General features: G+C 41.6%; 1 protein-coding gene across 1 annotated transcript; it reads right to left on the bottom strand.

Moving 5' to 3' along the window:
* Window positions 1-8,795: 8,795 nt before the first annotated feature.
* mrps27 (mitochondrial ribosomal protein S27) lies at window positions 8,796-14,950 on the bottom strand. Its single transcript, XM_010904749.3, has 11 exons — window positions 14,864-14,950; window positions 14,445-14,522; window positions 13,919-13,989; window positions 13,657-13,715; window positions 11,324-11,438; window positions 11,015-11,093; window positions 10,787-10,902; window positions 10,572-10,674; window positions 10,213-10,355; window positions 9,443-9,598; window positions 8,796-9,329 (listed from the first exon to the last, which is right to left on the bottom strand). The coding sequence occupies exons 1-11, from the start codon at window positions 14,937-14,939 to the stop codon at window positions 9,084-9,086; spliced, it is 1,242 nt and encodes a 413-aa protein (XP_010903051.2). The 5' UTR covers window positions 14,940-14,950; the 3' UTR covers window positions 8,796-9,083.
* Between the last annotated feature and the right edge of the window lie 1,646 nt (window positions 14,951-16,596).

The following is a 16,596-nucleotide window of genomic DNA, read 5'->3' as shown; positions in this document are numbered from 1 at the left end:
ACACTTGAGTCTGGCGCCTTAGACCACTCGGCCATCCTGACATGCAGTCCTACCGACTCTTCTAATTACTTTGAAAAGATAGTTGATTTCATAATACAAGTAGGGTACATATAGTGGTATAATCAAACAGATTCTTTTTTTCATTATAGCGGGAATGCTACATTGATTTCTCTTGCATTTCACCTGGTGGACCAGGTGTATTGGGTTCTGTTATTCACTCAGGTGATCAACTTCCTCAACTGTTATGGTGTGATACCTAGCTGGAACATAACCACAGAGTACATGCTGAACTCCACAAGCAGAGTTGTAATATAAACTTTCTAATTTCTTAGAAAATTCACTGTCAGAAGTGGGATTTGAACCCACGCCTCCATATGGAGACCAGAACACCCAAGTCAGCGGGAAGGATTCTTTCCTTGAGTCTGGCGCCTTAGACCGCTCGGCCATCCTGACTCTGGGACTATGACTCTTTTAATGGCTTTGAAATGAAAGTTGATTTCATAATACAAGCAGGGTTCATATAGTGGTTTCATCAAAGAAAAAGCTTTTGCTAAGTGAGCAGATTTAAACAAAGATTTTGCCTGGGTTCACTAGTTAGAATAGTAGCAAGTTATCTGTCTGATTTTTTCTTTCTAAAGGATTGTCAGAAGTGGGATTTGAACCCACGCCTCCATATGGAGACCAGAACACCCAAGTCAGCGGGAAGGATTCTTTCCTTGAGTCTGGCGCCTTAGACCGCTCGGCCATCCTGACTCTGGGACTATGACTCTTTTAATGGCTTTGAAATGAAAGTTGATTTCATAATACAAGTAGGGTTCATATAGTGGTTTCATCAAAGAAAAAGCTTTTGCTAAGTGAGCAGATTTAAACAAAGATTTTGCCTGGGTTCACTAGTTAGAATGGTAGCAAGTTATCTGTCTGATTTTTTCTTTCTAAAGGATTGTCAGAAGTGGATTTGAACCCACGCCTCCATATGGAGACCAGAACACCCAAGTCAGCGGGAAGGATTCTTTCCTTGAGTCTGGCGCCTTAGACCGCTCGGCCATCCTGACTCTGGGACTATGACTCTTTTAATGGCTTTGAAATGAAAGTTTATTTCATAATACAAGCAGGGTTCATATAGTGGTTTCATCAAAGAAAAAGCTTTTGCTAAGTGAGCAGATTTAAACAAAGATTTTGCCTGGGTTCACTAGTTAGAATAGTAGCAAGTTATCTGTCTGATTTTTTCTTTCTAAAGGACTGTCAGAAGTGGGATTTGAACCCACGCCTCCATATGGAGACCAGAACACCCAAGTCAGCGGGAAGGATTCTTTCCTTGAGTCTGGCGCCTTGGACCGCTCGGCCATCCTGACTCTGGGACTATGACTCTTTTAATGGCTTTGAAATGAAAGTTGATTTCATAATACAAGTAGGGTTCATATAGTGGTTTCATCAAAGAAAAAGCTTTTGCTAAGTGAGCAGATTTAAACAAAGATTTTGCCTGGGTTCACTAGTTAGAATAGTAGCAAGTTATCTGTCTGATTTTTTCTTTCTAAAGGATTGTCAGAAGTGGGATTTGAACCCACGCCTCCATATGGAGACCAGAACACCCAAGTCAGCGGGAAGGATTCTTTCCTTGAGTCTGGCGCCTTAGACCGCTCGGCCATCCTGACTCTGGGACTATGACTCTTTTAATGGCTTTGAAATGAAAGTTGATTTCATAATACAAGCAGGGTTCATATAGTGGTTTCATCAAAGAAAAAGCTTTTGCTAAGTGAGCAGATTTAAACAAAGATTTTGCCTGGGTTCACTAGTTAGAATAGTAGCAAGTTATCTGTCTGATTTTTTCTTTCTAAAGGACTGTCAGAAGTGGGATTTGAACCCACGCCTCCATATGGAGACCAGAACACCCAAGTCAGCGGGAAGGATTCTTTCCTTGAGTCCGGCGCCTTGGACCGCTCGGCCATCCTGACTCTGGGACTATGACTCTTTTAATGGCTTTGAAATGAAAGTTGATTTCATAATACAAGTAGGGTTCATATAGTGGTTTCATCAAAGAAAAAGCTTTTGCTAAGTGAGCAGATTTAAACAAAGATTTTGCCTGGGTTCACTAGTTAGAATAGTAGCAAGTTATCTGTCTGATTTTTTCTTTCTAAAGGATTGTCAGAAGTGGGATTTGAACCCACGCCTCCATATGGAGACCAGAACACCCAAGTCAGCGGGAAGGATTCTTTCCTTGAGTCTGGCGCCTTAGACCGCTCGGCCATCCTGACTCTGGGACTATGACTCTTTTAATGGCTTTGAAATGAAAGTTGATTTCATAATACAAGCAGGGTTCATATAGTGGTTTCATCAAAGAAAAAGCTTTTGCTAAGTGAGCAGATTTAAACAAAGATTTTGCCTGGGTTAGCTGGTTCACTAGTTAGAATAGTATGAATGGTAGCAAGTTATCTGTCTGATTTTTTCTTTCTAAAGGACTGTCAGAAGAGGGATTTGAACCCACACCTCAAACTGGAGACCAGAAGACCCTACTAACCAGGAAGGAATTAACACTTGAGTCTGGCGCCTTAGACCACACGGCCATCCTGACATGCATTCCTACAGACTCTTCTAATTTCTTTGAAAAGAAAGTTGATTTCATAATACAAGTAGGGTACATATAGTGGTATAATCAAACAGATTATTTTTTTCATTATAGCAGGAATGCTACATTGATTTCTCTTGCACTTCACCTGGTGGACCAGGTGTATTGGGTTCTGTCATTCACTCAGGTGATCAACTTCCTCAGCTGTTATGGTGTGATACCTAGCTGGAACATAACCACAGAGTACATGCTGAACTCCACAAGCAGAGTTGTAATATAAACTTTCTAATTTCTTAGAAAATTCACTGTCAGAAGTGGGATTTGAACCCACGCCTCCATATGGAGACCAGAACACCCAAGTCAGCGGGAAGGATTCTTTCCTTGAGTCTGGCGCCTTGGACCGCTCCAAACCTAACACTGGGCACGACTGACTTCTAATTGCTTTGAAATGAAAGTTGATTTCATAATACAAGTAGGGTTCATATAGTGGTTTCATCAAAGAAAAAGCTTTTGCTAAGTGAGCAGATTTAAACAAAGATTTTGCCTGGGTTCACTAGTTAGAATAGTAGCAAGTTATCTGTCTGATTTTTTCTTTCTAAAGGATTGTCAGAAGTGGGATTTGAACCCACGCCTCCATATGGAGATCAGAACACCCAAGTCAGCGGGAAGGATTCTTTCCTTGAGTCTGGCGCCTTAGACCGCTCGGCCATCCTGACTCTGGGACTATGACTCTTTTAATGGCTTTGAAATGAAAGTTGATTTCATAATACAAGTAGGTTTCATATAGTGGTTTCATCAAAGAAAAAGCTTTTGCTAAGTGAGCAGATTTAAACAAAGATTTTGCCTGGGTTAGCTGGTTCACTAGTTAGAATAGTATGAATGGTAGCAAGTTATCTGTCTGATTTTTTCTTTCTAAAGGACTGTCAGAAGTGGGATTTGAACCCACGCCTCCAACTGGAGACCAGAAGACCCAAGTCAGCGGGAAGGATTCTTTCCTTGAGACTGGCGTCTTAGACCGCTCGGCCATCCTGACTCCGGGCCTGAATGACTCTTTTAATTGCTTTGAAATGAAAGTTGATTTCATAATACAAGTAGGGTTCATATAGTGGTATAATCAAATACATATTTATTTTCTATATATATGATTACTCGTCCGTCATGAAGTGTACCTCTGTTTAAGTCCACATGTTACAGATTCAGAAATAAAGATTCCTGTGTTCCATCAGAAGTCTGAAGTTATTTGTATTGCATAGTCTTAATGGATCAAAGGCCATCATTTGAAGGCAGTTTATTTTATTCAGACAGGAAAGTCAGTTGGCTTTGTTCAGTTTATTGATGTACTGTATAATCAGTCCATGGGAATCCTCAGCCATCTTTGTCTACACTGTAGACAGTCAGATAGATACAGAAATGAAGGAAGGTGTTGTGTGGTTCCAGTCTCTTCAACTGCTTTGTTTTCATCCTTGCTTAGGAAGCCTTTGTGTATGCCTGTTGTGCAGTTTGGTAAACTTGTAGATAAAATCTGTAAAAGACTTTGTGTGATGACTCACGCAATAAAACAAAGCTGAGCACAGGGAGAATGAGAAGTAAACTGTTTTGTTTGGCACCCATGGAATTCTGATATATGCCATGGCGAAAAAGCTGTTATCCCACATGCCAGATTGTTTACCATTGTTAACTTATATAGTCACACACAATCTCCTTCAATGATAGTGGTATACTTATGCCTGACCAGGTACAGATCTATCCATTAAACAAGTCATATTGTGATCGTTTGAACAGAATGCATTCATTTACGGTGAGTTGGCTGTAGGATGATATGCTGTCAAACATAACATGAAACAATTTCCTCTCTATGGCAAAATATATATGTAATCTGGCACCAGTTGCTTTATTTAAAAATGTCACTCAGTGGCCCTCATTGTCTTTGGCAAATTGAAGTGTGGAAAGCAATAGCTGAAACAGAGACGGAAACCAGGTCTACCGTGAGTGTAGACTCAATTTCATCCTTTTTAAAACGTAGCAATTGTTTTACAGTGGGTTTTGGTGACAGTTATTTCACTCTGACTGGTGTTGCCATGACCAGACATGTAGCATGACCAGACGTGTACCATGACCAGACGTGTACCATGACCAGACTTGTAGCATGACCAGACGTGTACCATGACCAGACGTGTACCATGACCAGACTTGTAGCATGACCAGACGTGTACCATGACCAGACGTGTAGCATGACCAGACTTGTAGCATGACCAGACATGTACCATGACCAGAGGTGTAGCATGACCAGACTTGTAGCATGACCAGACATGTACCATGACCAGAGGTGTAGCATGACCAGACTTGTAGCATGACCAGACTTGTAGCATGACCAGACGTGTACCATGACCAGACGTGTAGCATGACCAGACTTGTAGCATGACCAGACATGTACCATGACCAGAGGTGTAGCATGACCAGACTTGTAGCATGACCAGACGTGTACCATGACCAGACATATAGCATGACCATGTGAGGGAGGCAGACAGATTGCTGCAGAATGTCATGGTTGTTTCCCATAAGGCCTTAAGGCGGTGGAGATGACCCATAAGCTTCTACTTCATGTAAACCAATCAGCCATTATTTAGAGCAAAGCTCGCTAAACACATCTTTGTTTGTGCACCACATTTGTTGCGTAGCCAGCGGGGCTATACAGGGTGTGCAGCAGTAGACTATCAGTCTGGATTCGAATGGACTTCAAAGGTAGATGTTAAGTCATGTTTAGAGGCTAAAGGTCACACAGCCACACAGGAAAGAGAGATACAGAGGTCTTTCATCATCATGGATTGTCATCTTTTTTTTAATTTATTTAAAATGTTCTGCTTTGTGCAGATAGATCGTAATCTTCATTATCTAAACATTGTCTCAGTGATCTTCTTCAGCATTTCTCTACTGTTGTAGTACAGTGGTTCCCTAACCTTTTCAATCAGGCCCATCCAATTATGTTCTATTACAAGTAATGAAACTTATTAGGTACCCACAATAAGTTTCCCTTCTAAGGGAGTACCTCACTGTAGGAGTACCTTCCACTTCAAATGTTTTGCATGAAAAGGAATAGGGAGAAATTCAAGAGCAATGAAAGTCATCTCATGTGTAAATTCCGAGCTTTAGGTACATGTTCATCACTTACTGTAAAAAAAAAAAAAAACAGGAACATGCACGTCCTCAAGCCCTCATGACAAATCAGTTTGATCTTATTTGCTTACATTAATCTTTTATCAGGATTTGCAACATATTCGTTGATGAATTACTGAAGATTAATAAAAACTCTTCTCCAGAGACCAGTGTTGGATGTTGCTACCTCGAAAGCCAACAAAAACAACCTTGCAGAGCATTTTTATATAATCTGTTTCTGAAGAACTTGCACTGTGAAATACTGGGAAAATGCTATCATGTCACCAGCAGCTGAAGATATTCAGTTCCCATTACATTTGTATAGCACATCTGTAAATCATGAGAGACTGAGGGAGGAGATTGCTCGATACTTAAAATTGTAGTCCCAGAAATGATGCAGCGCAGGGGAGGAACAGAATAGCATGACTATGGGTTGTTCCTGCATGCATGGGGACATAATAGATATGATCTAGTTGTGTTGTCTACAAGGGTTATGGAACATTCCTCAGAGACTATCTCACTGTTGTTAAAGAAACCACATTGGAATCATTGGGATGACATACAACATTCCTTCAGACAATGTAGGCCTAGAACCCCTTTTGAAGCTCTGGACTATGTTTGGTAATAATGTTACTGAATGTTATATTTTAGAAATGGCATACATTTTTGGAATATGCAATGCCTTGCAAATATACATTCATATTGTGTTTTGTTTGATACGATATATTTAAATACTGACATTCAAAATCTATTATTATGAGGTGTTACTGGTTTTACGTTGGGAAATATTTTTAAGGAAAAAAACAGAAATGGCATACATATTCAACCCCCACACTTAGTTTAAGTCTTTATAAGTTTTAAGTCTATTGGTATGTACCAGCGTTGCAGTGTCAGTGATTTTGGCCCATTTTCCATTGCAGATTTGCAACAGCTGGGTTGGATGTCGCTTGTGTACCACAATTATCATTATTTTTTATAATGCCACTGATTTTCAACAGGATGCAGATCAGATTTTCAACTGGGCAACTGTAGCACATTCTTGTTCTTGAGGAGTTGCTTTGGTTCATTGTCTTGAAAGTAGAATTTCTTCAGTGTTGAGTTTCAGTGTTTTTTGAGACTGAAGCATGCTCTCCTTGCACTATTTCACTGTATATTGATTTTTTTGCTTCAACAATTTTTTTTCTTACATTTTAATAAGAGGCCCAGTTTTATGATACGTGTCCCTTCAGCATTAAGCTGCCCCCACCATACTTTACCATAGGGCTTTGAGATGGTACCTTTTGAGTAATGGCTTCTTACTTGCCACACTTTCTTGGACAGTTTTATGCAGAGTTGATATGATTGACTGGTGCACTATTCCTGTCACTGTCACTGAACTCTGTAGCTTCTTCAAAGTGATTGAAGAAGCTCTCCTCGCTTGAGTGCTGATTTTTGAGGGACAGACTTTTTTGGCAGCGCTTGGGTGGAGTGATGCAGCTTTTACATTCTATCGATCCATCTGTTCTCATTGGGATACTTACCCTAAATATTATATTGTACCTAATACTGATCTATGCATTTGTATTTCTAAATCTCTAAATTATGTAGAAGGCACTTCAATTACTTTCAAATGTACAGGCACTGTATGATCTTATCTTGTGAGCTTTGAAATATATTTGATACTGTTATTACATTTCTATCTGCACAGACCCATGTGGAAGCTGTCCAGAGCACATACGAAACCTGCAATGGTTTCTCTGTCCTGGTCAATCTTCTCTACTTGTTTAACTGTAAATGATATTTATCTCAAACAGACAATGACGCATACCCAAACCTGAGGCTTTTAGTGCACTTAACCCAGCCTACCATTGACGTGAAAAAAGAACTTCCTATCAGACATCCTGATGGTCATCAGTGGCTGCAAACACACCTGGCTGAGAGTCAAACAACTTTAATGTCACATTGGTTTTGGAAACTGTTTGCAAATACGTTTTTGGACAAACAAGTTTTAAACCGTAGTGTATATCTTTGCATGAAACATTGAAACCGGTAGAACATTTGGAATCTTATTTCAGCTGAAATGCAATCAACCTGAGACATGGGAATTAGCAAATTGCAAATATAGTAGAATAGATCTCCATTTAGCAAGTAATGGACATTCTGACTACAGATATTTCAACTCTCAGTCAATCTGGAGCCTCCATACAACAATGGCTCTTGTCTGTGACAAAGTATTTGTGCTGTATATTCATCTAGGTCTACATAACAAGTTGTTTCCCAAGCCCCTGCCATGAATGCTCAATAGCTGAAGGATAACATGGAATGAACACATTGTCCACCACAACAGGTCTTTTTCACCATTGATAACTTGCCTCCTAAAGAAAAACCCTTAACCTTGCCAGACATTGTATGAAAGCAGCTTATGTCGCAGTTTACTATAGACTTTTAACTCATATTTAATACATAAATGTTAAGCCATGGATTTTTCCAGACGTCACAGAAGTACCGTTCAACTTCTTACTAAGGGTCAATCAATACACCAGTGATCTTGAGGTGTGATAGTGTGCTTTCTTTGTGGTAGTGGCCTTCAGATAAGGCTGAAGAAATGAGGCTGCATTCATGCCTGTGTAAAAAAACAGACTTTGTTTTCACCAGATCAGTCATCTGCTCACGGAATTCATTCTCCTGAATTCCGAGAAAACACACACACTCGTACACACACATACACCAACACACACAGCCTTCATGTATGCTCACAAACACCTCATTCTGAGTGAAGAGGAAAAGGAGTGGGAGGATTTCCCGCACTTTCCTGGTTTACAGCTTACTTGAGGTCACTGAGACCATCAAGCTTTCACAAACACTTGACTAGATCTAGACCAATAACATTTTGCTGTCCACAACAGGAAATACAACATACGATGAAGAATAACATAACCACCAAATGCAATTGAACATGCAAAAATTGCAGGTGGATGTATCATAATGGCGAAGGATAATTTTGTTCAGTATACTTTCAAGATAAGAAAAAATCTCTGTGTAAAACCACATGAAAGTGCACTTAGCAATCTTAGAACCTGAGTAAAGAATTGGAAAATAATTGATTTGTGGGAGATCACAGTAATTTAATACAGGAAATAAAAATTGGAATTGACGTTGTTTACGTTGTTAAACACCACGGCTAATGACATTCCAACAGACAGACAAAAGATCTCAGCAGAAAACATCCACATATAGCATTTTTTGCTACCCGCAACGGACCTTTCAAAAACAACTGACACTTGTGTATGTTTCACAAAAGACACTACAGACACTGCCTAGCCTTTATGAACAACACCAGCAGTACGTGTGGCTTTGTAGGTGGGAAGGGCTCAATCCAGCTGGATGATCAGGCTTGTGCCGCTTCCTTTGCTGCTTGGCGGGCCTGTCTCTCCTCCTCAACTTTCTTCTTCATCTCCTTCTCCCTCCTGATGAGCTGTTGCCTCTCGGCCTCCCACTCCTCCACCTTCCTCTGGTACTGCTCCATGTCAGGGCCCTCGGCTGAGGCCAGGCTCTGCTGCACATGACTGGAGACCAGCACCTTCAGGGGACTAGGGTCCACCTTCCCCCTGGACTGGAGCTGCCCGCTCAGCTCCTACACAGGTCCCAAGGAGAGGGTTAGCGACAGGGCACATGGAAAAAGGAAGGACTAAGTCAAACTGTTGATTGATCATAAGTGCTTAATAACAACATATTCAAATGATCCACCTTAAACTTGCCGGCATAGACCGGTAGTTTCTCTCTCTCTGCCAGGTCATCTTCATCAACTTCCTTTTTTTTCTCCTCTTCCGGCTCGTCCTCTCCTGAGGAGTCGGAGTCGGAGGCAGAAGACAGGTTGTGCAGCAGGCCCTCCAGGTAATCCAGCTAGACAGCAACACAAAGCACGGGACTTAAAGAAACAAACACAGCACTTAGACACAATAACTGGCCAACACACCAAAGTCTCCCCCTCAAAGTTGCCAGCAAGGACAAAAGACAGACGCAGAAACAAACATAGACACAAAAAGAATACTTCCTGTTGGTCCTGTTCAAGGCAGATTCATTAACTCTGAAACAGGCCTGCTTTCTGGCCGACGCGGTTTGGTGCCCTGAGGCTCAGATTGTCAAAGACACACCCTGGTCCCTAGACCTTTCCAAATCACATCACATACACAAGTGAACTTGACAGGGCTAGAGGAGCACTACACCTGTGTCCGTGAATCCGGATACAACCCATATGACTGGCTGCTCCATCTGAACTCTAAGCCCTGGAGGCAAACAGTCCCACTGCGTCATACAAAGTAATTTGACAGCGACAACCTGCTCTAGCCCCTCAGGTGTGTCATATGCTAACGAAGTTACCCGCTGCGTCAGATGAGGAAACTCAAAAGAGTTAACCCAATCAGCTGTGCAGCAGTTCAAACTGAACAGGCTTCTGATTCACGGGGATGAATAATTAAAAAAACTAAAAAAAAACTGTGCTGAGACCGAGAACGTACAGCGTCCTTCGATAGTTTGCTATCTCCGGGATCGGCAGCTGCTCTCTCCATTACAGACAGGGCCCGGCCCAGGTACCCTGGGGTCCACATCAGAGGCATGCTCTTGAACACGGCATGGATCCCATTTGACATCTCCACCTTTCCTGCAGACAGAGATGACCGAGGGATGACCGAGGGAGGACAGAGAGAGATGAGAGAACAAGATGAGAGAGAACATGATGAGAGAGAGAGAGAAACAAGAGATGACAGAGAGATGAAAGACGCGAGGCAGGAACCAAACAGATGTGACGTGCACAACGTGATCTAAGGCCGGCGGAAAGACCATGTGTTCTGGAGAGGCGCAAGGCGTGACTGCATACCGAGTAGAGCATAGCCCAGCAGTTGAGCGCTGAGGCCTACAGAGTTGTCCTGCTTCAGACCAGCTATCAGCAGTGCCGCCCCCAAAGCCCTCTCTTCCGACACCTGTAAGGTCAACCACGACACACGCACAGATTTCCAAGCATCACAAATGTTCTTTGGCATAATCATGTCTTGAGAAATGTTGGCACTATGCAGAGACGTGAATTATACTCACATTCAAGTCTGGTTTGGTTGCTAGGTAACTGCTCAGTGCATACAGGGACAGGATCTGTGTTGTGAGCAGATCAAAGGACTCTTGAAGCATCACCTCTTCCACTACCGAACAGGCACCTGCAGAAGTAGAACCTTTTATTTTAGGTTTTACGCTAAATATTGCGCGCATGCGTGCATCGTTTAGTTTATGCGTTTTTGAAACCTACAATCTTTGCGAGAGACACTTTACCTTTAAAGTCTTTGTCTTTTATAAAGGAATCTATTAGCAGGTTGAACGTGAAATCATCTGGGAACATTCCAAATTGCACCTGAATACAGAAATAAACGGGTTCAAACAGAACACCATTGAAGTGAACCTCAAGCATTGAGATTGAAATGAAGATTTTCTACCTGCACTATGTATTACAGGACAATAGCATTCTAGCTTGAATGCAAATGTACAATGCTATAGCGATGGAACATTTAGTGCCAACTTGGATGACAGGCAGTTTGCAGGATTGTGTTCCTATTGGCCTGCGTTAGCAGACTGTTTGCCTACCCGGTTTTTGAGGGTGTGCAAGGCCTTGTCCCTGGCTCCATATCGGAGACATTGTCTGACCCAGCTGTGGACTGTCCAGTCTCTGAGGTACCAGCAGTTTGGGCTGTGGCGAAATCTACAGGGGTATTCAGAAAAACACACTTAAACACATTATATATTTCTTCTATTATTTCATTATGAAGCTTATATGAAACATGGGTCAAGTGGAACCGCTTCACTCATAGGCATGCAATATTCTTCTTAATCTTGTAGTTAATCAGAGTGAATGCACGCAAGGCCGCTGGTCCTGCTCAGAGCATGTGCCGGGGAGCTGGTTGAGGTCTTTACTGACATTTTCAACCTGTCACTGGCCCAGGCGGTTGTCCCAACGTGCTTCAAGACCGCAACCATTGTGCCAGTGCCCAAGCACTCGCCTGCATCTAGCCTGAATGACTTTAGACCTGTCGCAATCACCCCCACAATCATGAAGTGCTTCAAAATACTAGTACTGGCCCACCTTTAGTCCTGCCTCCCCCCAACACTGGGTCCCTACCAGTTTGCCTACCGGTCGAACAGGTCTGCAGAGGACGCCATCCCCACAGCTTTACTATCGGCCCTGACCCACCTGGACAAAACCAACACCTATGTGAAAATGCTATTCATATACTTCAGCTCAGCATTCAACATCCCGGGTCATACCCTCTAGGCTGGTCAACAAACTGTATGACCTGGGATCAGCCCCTCTCTCTGCAACTGAACTATGGACTTCCTAACCAACAGACCTCAGACTGTCAGGTTAGACAACTTCACCTCCTCCACTCTGATCCTGAACACTGGTGTTCCACAAAGCTGCATGCTGAGCCTCCTCCTGTACTCCCTCTTCAACCACGACTGCATTCCTGTACACCATCGTCAAGATCGCAGACGACACCACGATGGTAGGCCTGATCAGTGAGAATGACGAGTCAGCCTACAGGGAGGAAGTCAAGTGGCTGGCTGCATGGTGCGCTGATAACAACCTAGCCATCAATGCAAAGAAAACCAAGGAGCTCATTGTGGATTACAGGAAGTCCAAAGGCTGCGGTCGGGCCCCAGTTCTCATCAATGGCAATGTGGAGCATCTGCCCAGCTTCAAATTCCTGGGTGTCCACATCTTCTAGGACCTCCCCTAGACCTTCAACAGCTCAGCCCTGGTCAAACAGATGCAGAAGCACCTGTACTTTTTGAGGATGCTGAAGAAGGCCTGTCTCTCTTCCAAGAACCTTGTGAACTTTTACCGCTGCACAATCAAGACCATTCTGACTAACTGCACTACTGTGTGGTTTGGTGGTTGCTCCGTAGCCGACCGGTAGGCCCTACAATGGGTGGTGAAAACCGGCCAGCACATCACAGGTACCCAGCTCCCAGCCAGTGTAGACCTCTGCATAGGACATGCGGCATCACCCGGGACCCTTCACAACCTTGCCACAAACAGTTTGCCCACCTTCTATCAGGCAAGTGGTGCAGGTCTCTCTGTTCCCGCACCAGCAGGCTCAGGAAAGGTTTCTTTCCATCTGTGACCCAGTTCTAACCATACCCACCCTTTGCACAACTGGACTATGTCACTGCCTTACAAAGGCTGATAAAGAAGTTCTCAGTTGTCTATGTGTCATTGCTGCAATTCCTGTATTTCCTTTGCACATGCTGACCTGCACCTTAAACTGGCCTTAATTGTACATTTAGAACTTCCACTTTTACTTGAATTTTAAGTTGTTACATACACGTCTACCTTGGGAACCTCATTGCTGTTATCCCTGCTTTCAGTTGCACATGATGCCTCGACTGCAAATTAAGAATGCCATTGAGAATTGCAACTTGAGAATTGTACTCGCACAACCATTTATCCCACTTGTACATACATTATACTTAATACGTGTACATTATCTGCCCTCCTCTATTTGCCTCCATTGCACATTTAGAATTTCCATATGTAATGCATTTGCATTAATGGCACATCTATACATTCCACTGGTACATACATATACTTATACTTAATAAAATGTTCTGACCTCTACTATTTGCACTTCGGGTTAGACAAAAACTGCATTTCATGGTACTGTATTGTACTTAATCCATGACAATAAAGTTGAATCTTATCTAATCTAATATAAGAAAGCTGATTCCTGAAGACAGGAAAACAGGGAAGCTCTTACATAACACAGAAACACAGCAACATGCATTTGAATGAACATAAACATGCCAGAAAAGGGCTTACGGAGAACACTTCAGGTCAGAACACAGATGTTCACTTGCAATGGAGACCAGTAAATGCACACTAACCAAGAAAGAACAAAGGGCATACCAATAATGCTTACTTATAAAGATAATACTCTGCCTGGTCGACCTCTTCTCTTGACGAAATGTTGTCAACAAACTGAAAAATAAAACACACAGTAATATTATGGTTATTATCTCACTCCTTTGACTACAGGATGACCAGAAGATGAAACATTATAAACCATCTGTTTATGTTTCAACCGACAGCTAATTATTGTACCAGATATGACGCTGAATTAGTTATCTAACGCAGCAAGAGACTGGCATCGAGACATCACTGTGTACTCTACAAGCTCTTACCCGCGATATTGTCAGGGAGCTCACAGGGAAGTTCCGTTCATAGGTCTTGTCCATCAAGGATGCCAAAGACGCTATAGGATGACATTCACATTTAGGAACAGCAAGACTTTTTGGAACCCTTACAAATATCAATCTTCAATGTAGTATGGAAATGTATTTACTCAAAACGGTATGTCAGAGTGGATAAGGGCATCTGCTAAATAACTTAGATTTAAATGATTGACTAAGAACAGTAGGCCACCATCTAGCTAACACTGCCCCCTTAAGTTCATTGATGGCAGACACTCAGATATTGTCATTGACTTGACAGTTGTTACGTCTTCAGGTCGTTGTTGTATGTACATAATAAAATATATTCACTCGTTGATTCCAGGGTCTCCCAAAGCAAAAATGCTACAAATGTTTTGGCAACCCCACAACGACAAATGTGTTTTGTATCCACTTCTGTGGATATAGTTTGTTATGACTATGGCCAATTAGGATAGTTAATTTGTCTTTGGGTAACTAGCTATTCTTATTAGCTTACCCAGATTTTGAGGATCTTTCTCTCTCGCCTCCCATATTGTGGCATCTGTGTATGCTGCGGAAAGTAGGCATCTTCTGGCTGTGTAAGACACAAGAGTGATCAGAAATTACGTTGTTTACTATGTGGACAAAGGTAACATGCATAATGCACTTTACAACGATTGGAGTACATGCAAATATTAAGTTCAATAACTGCACAAACTGATTAGGATGCATCTTATTTTGCTAGGTTGATATTTAGCTAGGTAAGAATAATAGGTTCATGGCTTAGGTACTGTAGCTAGCTAACCACCCGGCAAATGCTAGGGAGCTTACTTGCCACGCCAAAGACACATAGTTTGTACAATCAATGGATCAATTAATTATAGCAAACGTGATTTTTTTAAATCACCCTTTTTAAAACATCTACTAAAAATTCACCTATAAAACTGTGACTCCCAGGTTTATGGATAACTTTGACACCTCCAAAACAGCGTTGCAACACGGAGGCTGCCATTTTGAAGTGATACCACTTGCTGGTAAGACAGAGAGGACTAAATTCAGAGTAGTTTTCTGCCATGATTAAGTACATTGTTAATGCAGACCGTGACAATTTTTTTTTAAGTTGATATAATACGGGAGTATAAATATTTTTCTAAATACTACAATTACGTACTTTCAATCTAAATAATATATAGTATATTGTATTGAACCCCTTCATGTGTTTTTGGTACGGTCTCACTGCAGTTATGTTGAACATACAATGTCAAGTAGCTCATTTCGTTGGCATATAGGCTAGTCTGATCATGTCTGTTTATTGCATCTGTCTTACCAAACCCATCAATTATTTTATTTATCTGACTATATCATAAAATCGCTTCCAGCGTAGATATGCAAAGTATTTCAGACTGGTGATGCTATCTAGCCTAATTTTTGCCAATTCTTCCAGTAGAGGGAAACATTGGTCCACACATAATTTAACGAAGTTGGAAACTGTCTAGGTTAATGTTAAGATTGGATGTTTATTAAGTTAATAATATCTGATACATTAGGCCCCAAGCATCAGAAAGATAACCGCTACTTCTAATGCTTGTTTTTCGAATTTATTCATGACAATGACCTGCAAATAAAGTAGCTAGAAATGAGCAAATATTTAGTTGCGGAAAAAAAAAAAAAAAAACGTTAAATACAAAGCTTTATGGGCTCAGCAAAAACACAATTATTGTCAACGAAGTAATGTGTATAATCTCTATGGACCCTACCATCCGGGAGTTTAAATGTGTTCCCAGGAGCAAACAGTGGGATGACTTCCCCAGCCTCTTCACACACTGTAATGTAGGCTACACAATCTGAAGCACGTGTTTTTTGCCCATATTGCATTGTATTATTACTCTAACTACTCACTGTGCCAGTCATTACAGCAACAGCATTATGTAAATTCCCTGTGTTGAGCTTGACATAAGAGGACTCACAGGCAACAAAAACCAGTATTGCACCACTACCTTAACAGATAACTCAAATGATCTATTATTCTTTGAATCATTGCAAATGCAAAAGTTGTGTCAAATAAAGTAGAAAGATAGAAAGGCTATTAAACTAGTGTGCTGGTTTCGGGTCAGATCATAGTTTTTTGCACATAGTATAATCTATTTGTTTACTTGGGGACCCACCTTGCCTATGATTATGTGAACTTCTTGGCTCAAGGTCTAGGGAGGTGACATGCATTGTCCTGGGTGGATCCTATGTTATTAAACAAAAGTGGGAAATTTCTTCACCCTTTAGTCCACTGATCCACCAAACAGGAAGTACTTACCTGAGAACCCTGCCAAAGAGAACACACAGGAAGTGAAACATTTTAGTCACAACACTGTGTCTGCAGACAGAACACTGACCCTGATCCAGAGACAGACTTTAGGGACTCTATGAATCTTTACAGGTATAGCTTTTTATTTCAGATGTGTGTTCCTTGTATTAGTGAATGCAGAGGAATGAGGCTACACTCTCCACTAGTTTTACAGCATTTACATTCAGGCCCTACAGCCCTGTGGTTACACAGTGGTAAAACATTTTTGTCACCTCAGTAACTGTAAGGTGGTGATAAAAAACCCAGAAGTAGTCTTTTTCAGTACCGTAAGTGGCTTTTATCCCAAAAACCAGTTCCTCTTCTTTTTAAA

This window comes from Esox lucius, chromosome 13, assembly GCF_011004845.1.
Source record: "Esox lucius isolate fEsoLuc1 chromosome 13, fEsoLuc1.pri, whole genome shotgun sequence".
Lineage (NCBI taxonomy): Eukaryota > Metazoa > Chordata > Actinopteri > Esociformes > Esocidae > Esox > Esox lucius.
Note: the sequence above shows the minus strand (reverse complement) of the source record. Positions and strands in the feature narration are given on the sequence as shown.